This window comes from Galeopterus variegatus, unplaced genomic scaffold (genome assembly GCF_000696425.1).
Source record: "Galeopterus variegatus unplaced genomic scaffold, G_variegatus-3.0.2 Scaffold216, whole genome shotgun sequence".
Classification (NCBI taxonomy): Eukaryota; Metazoa; Chordata; class Mammalia; order Dermoptera; family Cynocephalidae; genus Galeopterus; species Galeopterus variegatus.
Genome location: NW_007726327.1, coordinates 339392 through 348574, shown reverse-complemented (window position 1 = coordinate 348574; position 9183 = coordinate 339392). Strand labels below are relative to the sequence as shown.

Genomic DNA, 9183 nt, shown 5'->3' with positions numbered 1-9183 from the left:
ATTAGGGGATTAGAGGGTTGGAACTGTCAGCCCCACCCACCAATCTCCAAGAAAGGGGGCTGAGATCAAGCTCTGCAAAAGCTGTGAACAATGATATTTGATGAGTTTTCAGGTTGCTGAACACGTGGAGTGTTGGGAGGGTGTGTGCCCAGAGGGGACCTGGAAGCTCCTCACAACCCCCTCCCATACCTGGCCCCACGCACCTCTTCATCCGGCTGTTCATCTGTATGTATCCTTTACAATAAACTGGTAAATGTAGGTAAAGTACTTCCCTGAGTTCTGTGAGACGTCGTAGCAAACTACCCAACCCAGAAAGGGGGTATGTGGGAACCCTGATTTATAGCCAGTCGGTCAGAAGCACAGGTCATAACCTGAGACTTTTTTTTTTTCCTTTTGTCTTTTTTACTGACCGGTAATGGGATCGCAACCCTCGGTGTCGCGCCCGTACCGGCAACCTGAGACTTTTTTTTTTTCCTTTTGTCTTTCTTACTGACCGGTAATGGGATCGCAACCCTCGGTGTCGCGCCCGTACCGGGGACTGGCAACGGGATCGCAACCCTCAGTGTTGTGCCCGCACCGCGCTCAGCCAGTGAGCGGGAACCGGTCTCCACACGGGATCCGAACCCTCGGCGGGAGTGCTACCGTGCTCCCAAGCGCGCACTCTCCAGTGCGCCACCGGGCCAGCCCGACAACCTGAGACTTTTGATTAGCACCTGAAGTGGGGGTGGTCTTGTGGGACTATATCCAGGTGGCTAGTGTCAGACTGGAACCGAATCATAGGACACTCAGCTGTTGTTCAGAGAGTTTGTATGTGGGGAAAACCCCACCCACATCTGGTCCTGTGTTGTGCAAGTGTAGAGAAACAGAATGTGTTTTCCCAGCCCAGATGTCCACTGGCAGGTGAATGGACAAACCGTGGCTCACGTGGGCAATACTATTCAGCAGTAAGAAGGAATGAATTACTGATGCATGCAACAGTAACAACAGCAACAAAGAAAGGTTGTGTTTTCTGGGGAAAGTGTTCCCTCTTTTTGCACAAGGACCTCCAAACCCACCAAGCCCAAGGCTATGGAGGGGGAAACAAACATTCTGTAAGAGGGTGATATGGTGAAATAGAGAGGCCATTCCCGCCTCCACCCGAGTCCTTTTTGCTCTTCCATGCACATGAATGATTGTTTCCTGCCTTCTCCTCCCTAATCTCCAACATCTCCTCTCCAAGCTACATCTCAGAGCAATTAAACTAGAGTCTCCAGGGATACTCTGTCAATGAACAGGATCTGTATTTCTAGCTGTGGGAGAAAAGGCACCATGTGTTGGCCATTGGTTTAGGGCATCTACCACATCCTCTGGGACAGCACCCCAGCCTTGCAGGGTTCTGTCCTACAATTGGTGCCATAACTGAGCTTTCCCCAGTTATGCACTCACACAGCTGTAACTGAACGATGGGCACAGTGTAAGACTAGTGAATTCTATGGGCATGAACTCATTGTCACATGCGTTTTGCTATCATGAGTTCCTTGGTTGGAGATGATGTTGTGTGGGCTGCCATGACAACAAATAGGGCATTTTGAAAATCATCAAACAGTGGTACTGGCAGAAGCAGTGCAAGTAGGGAAAGCAAGTCTGTATCTGGAATAGAACTTCACTCATAAGAGAACAAATTGCCAGCTTCCTGCCTCCAGGTGGCTGTCTGGTCCATCCCCCCGTGGAAGGTGCAACATCAGGAATTCGGTGTTGGTCATGGCTAGTATTTAGCAGTTTAAGAACTCAATGGTGATAATATCCATATGTATTAGGGTTCTCCAGAGAGACAGAACTAATAGGATATAGATATTTGAGGGCACTTCAAAAAGTTCATGGAAAAATAGAATTAAAATGTAATATGAATCTTTCTATGAACTTTTTGAAGTACCTTCACAGATATATAAGGCGGGGAGGGATTTATTAGGGGAATTGGCTCACATGATTATGGAGGCTGAGAAGTCCCACAACAGGTCATCTGCAAGATGGAGACCTTGGGATGCCAGCAGCATGGCTCAGTCCAAGTCCAAAAGCCTCCGAACCAGGGAAGCCAGTGGTGTAGCTCTCAGTGTGAGGCTGAAGGCCTGGGAAACTGAAGAGCCACTGGTGTAAGTCCTGGAGTCCAAAAGCTGCAGGGTCTGGAGCTATGATGTCCAAGGGCAGGAGAGCGAGAATGTTTCCCAGCTCCCAGACAGAGAGGACCTATCTCTCTTTGCTCTGTCTGCTCCCCCAGCTGGCTGGATGGTGCCCTCCCACATGGACTGCAGTCCTTCCCCTCTCTGTCCCCTGACTCACACCAGTCTCCCCCAGAAACACCCACACAGACACACCCAGAAATAATCCTTTACCAGTTCTCTAGATAATCCTTAATCCAGTCAAGTTGGCACCTAGAATTAACATCACACCATGGAAGCCTTAGTGAAGGGCACCTGCTGAAGAAGCACTGGGGTGAGAGAGGAAAGAGGCTGACCTACATTCACAGGACAAACTGACCATCTCATCAGCTGTCTGCTGATAGCCTCCTCTGTCAGCGGTGCCCCTGATGAGAACTTGCATGGCACACCAGTATCTTTACATGGCACCCATTCTTTTTATTTTTTAAAAGATGACCGGTAAGGGGATCTTAACCCTTGACTTGGTGTTGTCAGCACCACGCTCACCCAGTGAGCCAACCGGCCATCCCTATATGGGATCCGAACCCGCGGCCTTGGTGTTATCAGTACCACACTCTCCCAAGTGAGCCACGGCCGGCCCTACAAATGTTTTTTCTTTAAAGTCAAAACTTATCTCACTTGGTTAGAGTACAGTGTTATAACACCAATGTCAAGGGCTCAGATCCCCACACTGGCCAGTCACCAAAAAAATCCCCCCAAAACCCCAAAAAACAAACCCATACATACATACATATATACACGTATACATACGTGTGTGTGTATATAAAACTTACAGGACAAAAGCCATACAGTTCTAAGAACCTCACAGAACCTGCAAAATCCGAGGAAAGAAGGGGCTCTACCTGCATTTGCTCCATCTGTAAACGGATTAATTCCAGCTGCTGCCGACAAGTGCTGAGTTCACAAGATTGCTCATGGGGATGCCAAGGGTCAGGACTCGGCTGCCACACCTGAGAGGGTAGAGGCTTGGAAAGACCAGGAGCAGGCTGGAGTCCCAAAGGGAAACTGCTAGGGTGTGGTCCATTCCGCTCAAATACTGCCCCACTGCCTGGTGCCTTCTTGGCCTCAGGCAACACTTTGTACAACTCCTTGTTTGTGTCAGTTCTTGGATTGTGGAAGTGGACTCGATAGTGGGGATCTGAATAAAGAGTCTCCATCATTGCCGAATGATTCAGGGTACATTCCATATTAGGAATATCAAACTTCCTCATTTCTTCCTCTCTTTCATGGCCTACTGCTGGAAACCAGGACTGCTCAATTCCATTTTCTCCAGTAGTACCACAGAGATACATAAGATCTCTAGACAGGCCTGGAGAACGTTTCATCGCACTGAGGTCTCCATTTCTTGTCATCCCCACACTTTCAGCCAACACTGACAAAGGGAGTTTGGATGAAGAAGGTCCAGCAGGTATAGAATTTGGCTTGGCAGGAGAGGTCCCTAAAGTAGAAGGCATCACATGGGCTGTTGGAATGGTTACGTGGCTTTTGATGGGCTGGAAAGAAGGGCTGCCACTTGAGCTGCAAAAATCTGCGGAGAGAATAGTCTTCCATAAGTCAAAATAGAAGGAGCAAGCTTTCTTGAGTTTGACCGCTATGCCAGATGTTCTCTGCCTGTCCTGAGACCAGAGAGAGCACTATCATCAAAAGTATCAGGCAGAAAGACATGGAAACCTAACCGGGAGATGTGTGTTCCAGGATCTCAAAAGCCATTCACAAGGTAAACCAACAAAAGGCAACAATAGCTTCAACTTTTAACTTACATTCTGTCCTTTGTACTTGAATAAAAACTCTTCGGGGCGGTCTGGTTAACTCAGTTGGTTAGAGCACGGTGTTATAACACCAAGGTTGAGGGTTTGAATCTCCGTACTGGACAGCCGCGCCCCCCCCCAAAATCTTGCCAGTCAACAAAGCTAAAAACTAAACTTAAAAAAAAAAAAAAAAATCACTTACTTAAGGGATATGGATTAGGTCCTTACTCTTCTGGAAGCTGAGCAACTCTAAGCTAGAATCCAATCTAATAAAAATATCATTTCAACAGGTTGCCAGAATCTTCTGCGTCCTCCAGAAGCTCCCCCGTGATGTTGAGCAATGAATCTAAACTATCTGAAGAATAAAGTGAACTATACAGTCCTGCTCAGTATCCAGGGCGGGGAGTATAGCATTTGAGTCAGGATTCTGTTCTCTCTCCCACACCCCAGACCTGACTGCCTGGATATGTGAAGTTATTCTTAGTAACTCTCAGGTTTCACACTAGGACAGTGAGCACTCTCGAGTGGGTACACACTGAAATCCTATATTTTATATTTTGCCTTTCATTTGCCCCCTTGTGTGTACCCAACTATGATTTTATTTTGGCAGCTAGGTGGTACGGTGATCTGAACACTTGACCTTGATGTAATAATACTGTGCTCTAACCAAACTGAGCTAACTGACCAGCCCCCAAATGTGATTTTTAACTTTTCCTTCAGACTGGATTCATATTTCCTTTGGCTCCTTCCTTGTCTTGGGAGACAACCCTCTGATTAGCCCTGCTGAAAAAGGTTCACATTTCTACCTCTTTCCAACTTTCAAGTGGTACTCTGTGGAGGACTACAGGTCACAGAGGTAATATGCCAGTGCAGTTGGCTGCAAGCAAACAATAAGACAGAAATGTGAGGTAATATACCTGTTACCTTCAGCAGGCAGAAAACCAAATAAGGAGACAAGGAATACCAATTTCTTCCCTTTTCAACTCTTACGTTCAGTATTCTTTTCCAAACCAAGCACATCTACCATAAAGAAGAGGGACTACCAATTTGTTTCTCTTTTTCCTCCACCAACCAACACAGAGAACATTCAGTTAATGAGGACAGATACTATAACCTTTCCCAGAATTATATGAGTATAGATCAGCTATCATCTTCTCATGAAGCACCTCTTTAAAACACGGGCAAGCCACCTCACACCTGTCAGAATGGCTATTATCAAAAAGATGGAAGATAAAGGTTGGCAAGGATGTGGAGAAAAGAAAACCCTAGTATAAGGTGGTGAGAATGTAAATTAATACTGCTATTATGGAAAACAGTATGGAGGTTCTCAAAAAACTAAAAATAGGGCTGGCCAGTTAGCTCAGTCAGTTAAAGCATAGTATTATAACAAACACCAAGGTCAAGAGTTCAGATCCCTGTACTGGCCAGCTGCCAAAAAAAAAAGAGAGTTCCCATATGATCTAGCAATCCCACGCTGGTTATATATCCCAAAGAGTTGAAATCAGTGTGCAGAAGAGATATCTACGTTCCCATGTTATTTGTAGCATTATTCACAATAGCCAAGTTATGTCATCAACCTAAGTGTCCATCAACCTATGGATAAAGAAAATGTGTCATATACACATAATGGAATACTATTCAACCTCAAAAAAGAAGGAAATTATGTCACTTGCAACAACATGGATGAACCTGAAGGACAATTATGTTGAGTAAAACAAGCCAGGCGCAGAGAGAACAATATCACACGTTCTTATTTATATGTGGAAGCTTAAAAAATCAAACACATAGAAGCAGAGTTACCAGATGGCAGTTACCAGAAGCTGGGCAGTGGGGGAGGGGATGCAGAGATGTTTGTCAAAGGGTACAATGTTTCAGTTACACAGGAGGAAAAAATAAATATTTGAAAGGAAAAAAATGGATAAGCCAAATTATCTCTTATAATATATGCAGAGTATCTAATTTCCTACACTTAGATGACTTGGAAATATATAAAAGGCCATACCAAAAAAACAAAAACCTGAATAATTTCTGATAACATGCATCAGCTTCTCTGGACCAAGAAAGAAGAAAAATTCTTAGTTAAAGGACAGAGTTGTTTTGACGTTCCACGTCTTACATACAGGGCAAGTCATTAAGGTTAAGGCAGACTGGTGATGATGGAAACTTCCAATACTAGTAAGAAATCTACTTGAAATCCTCCATAATAACACCACAATATCAGCTCTCACCAAGGTCCCTACTCCCATAGTTAATTATGGAGCAGAAGACAGTGAGGTTGTGGCATACGAGGGACTACCATGCTGAACTTTGTAATAGCTTCTTCCATTCTCCATCTACAGCCCCATACTCTTTCAAGATTCACTAAATTCAGTTCCGAGCCCATAACCCCCAAAATAATGCCAAAACCAAAGCCAAGAAGAAAAGCACCAACTGACCCAGGAGAATGTGGTTTTTCTAATTTTCTAGTGTTCATAGTCCATCTGTGAGTGACAGATGACCATGAAACTAGAAAATTAAAGTGAGTTTTTGTCAGTATTTCTCATTTGTCTATTGGGTTTATCTGTTTATATCAAGGAAATGGCATGATTCTGAAGGAAAAAATCTCAAGTTACACCTTAAGTCTGGTTTGTATTTTAGAATACTTTGAAGCAAAACTGCAACACTCATTTTCAAAAGGACCACTATATTCTACAATTTTCAAAGGCATTCAAAATTTAGTGTACGGGATATGTGATTTTTATTTAGAGAGATCTACAGATCCCCAAATCACTGGATTTTTGCCATTTTAAGGATATAGTTCTAAATCTTTCCTATCCCGAACCACACTCTCTTGCTCCTTCCAAAAAACAAATTTCTTTCTAGCAACCCTCCTTTCATTATAAGGGTAGATTTAGCTATTGCTATGCTAAATCTCGACCACATCGGTCTACATCCTGTACTGGTTTATTAAGTATGGTACAGTAGTTTGAATTAGGCCAGCAACTATTTCAGTCTTTAGCAAAGAGCTGAAAGCATTCTGAGCTCCACCTCTACCCTCTTCCTTGAGAATCTTCCAAGGTAAAATGCCCACTGAAGGGTGGAATCAAAAGCCAGCCTTATTCAATTTAAAGATGCAACAATGAACTACATTTTATATTAGTCACAAGGGTTCTTGTCAACTAGGCTCCAACTTAGATTCATGAACAAAATGGGCAAGACTTAAGATTAGGATAAAGATTATGGTATGCAACAAACATGGCAGAAAAAGACACTTTGGTTCCTTTAAAAAAACTTCTAGACCAATGGCTTTGGCCACTCTATTTTAAGGCTATCACAACTTAAAAAGAATGCACTGAATAGAAGTATGTACATTATTTCCCCAAAGGAATAAAAAAACACACAGTCACACACTCAATCTGTGTAACAAACAATCTGACTGAATTAAATACAGCCAGTCAATTCAATAGGCGGAAAATACAGACCATTGTTTGATTTAAAAAATACCTATTATTTAGTCAAAATGAAAAGGTCCCATGACTGTACATGTAGGCAAAACCTTAACAAGTCAAAATTAAATTGACAGTAACATTTTTGATTACACAAGTGATGGAAAGCATACTACACAGTTAGGAAACCAGAATTTGGTAACCAGCTGTGTGACGTCATACAAGTTACTTAATTAATCCCTTGGGGAATTTTTGTTATTCACCAGCAAAAAGAAGCTTGATTAAGTGACTTTTAAAGTCCAGTCTACGGGCTGGCCCGGTGGCGCACTGCTACAGTGCGCCGCTTGGGAGCGTGGCGGCGCTCCCNAAAAAAAAAAAAAAAAAAAAAAAAAAAAAAAGTCCAGTCTACCTCAAAATCTATGATTCAATTCTCAACACAAGGGTACTTCAAACAGTTCATGGAAAGTGGGCCTGCCCATGGCTCACTTGGGAGAGCGTGGTGCTGACAACACCAAGTCAAGGGTTAAGATCCTCTTACCAGTCATCTTTAAAAAAAAAAAAAAAAAAAAAGTTCGTGTAAAGATTTATATTATCTTTTAATTCTATTTTACCATGAACTTTTTACCCTCATATTTACTGACCATAGTTTCCATATACACACAGCAGTCAAACTATTAAAATTAATGCTAGGTATCTAGGAGTCAGTGATAGCAGATGTGGGTTTTTTGGGTTTTTTTCCCCTTTTCATTCCTCTTATTTTTTCTAAACATTTCTATTCCTTAAAAAAAAATTTTTTTTTGGTTGCTGGCCTGTATGGGGATCTGAACCCTTGACCTAGGTGTTATATCACTGTGTTCTAACCAAGAATAAAGGCCAGCCTCTGTTCTTTTTTTTTTTTGTCCTTTTTGAGACCAGCTGCACTGCACTCAGCCAGTGAGTGCTGTGAGCACACCGGTCATCCCTATATAGGATCCGAACCTGCGGCGGGAGCGCTGCTGCGCTCCCAGCGCTGCACTCTCCCGAGTGCGCCACGCGCTCGGCCCCTCTGTTCTTCTTTTAAAAACAATTTTATTGAGATAAAATTCACATACTATACAATTCACCCACTTGAAGTGTACAATTCAATGGTTTTCAGTATATTTAGAGTTGTGTAACCACCACTACATCAATTTTAGAATAGTTTTATCACTCCAAAAAGAAATCTCTTATCCTGTGGCAGTCACACTCCATTTCTCTCAAATTCCCCAGCCCTAGGAAACGACTAATTTATGTTCTGTCTCTGTAGATTTGCTTACTCTGGACATTTCATGTAAATGGAATCATGCAATATGTGGCCTTCTGTGTGTGGCTTTTTTTACTTAGTATAATGTTTCTAAGCTTCATCCATTTGGTAGCATGTACCATTACTTCTATTTTTTTCTTCTTTCTGAATAATATTCTACTGTATGGGGCCGACCCATGGCTTACTCAGGAAAGTGTGATGCTGATAACACCAAGGCCATGGGTTCGGATCCCATATAGGGACGGCAGGTTGGCTTACTGGGTGAACATAGTGCTGACAACACCAAGTCAACGGTTGGGATCCCCTTACTGGTCATCTTTAAAAAAAAAAAAAAAAAAAAAAATTCTACTGTACTGCATATATATACCACATTTTACTAATCTGCTCATCAGTTGTGGACATTTGGGTTGTTTCCACTTTTGGGCTATTATGAAAAATGCTAGGGCCGAGCCCATGGCGCACTCGGGAGAGTGCGGTGCTGGGAGCGCAACAGCACTCCCGCCGCGGGATCAGATCCTAGATAGGGCTGCCCG

General features: G+C 43.2%; 1 protein-coding gene across 1 annotated transcript in view; it reads right to left on the bottom strand.

Moving 5' to 3' along the window:
* Positions 1-1235: 1235 nt before the first annotated feature.
* LOC103585116 (centrosomal protein of 85 kDa-like) overlaps positions 1236-9183 on the bottom strand; it is a 20062-nt gene continuing 12114 nt past the window's right edge. Inside the window, exons 4-5 of the mRNA XM_008565994.1 lie at positions 3038-3723; positions 1236-1289 (exon numbers count right to left, since the gene is read on the bottom strand). Coding sequence (XP_008564216.1) covers positions 1236-1289; positions 3038-3723 — 740 coding nt within the window. The remainder of the gene's footprint in view (positions 1290-3037; positions 3724-9183) is intronic.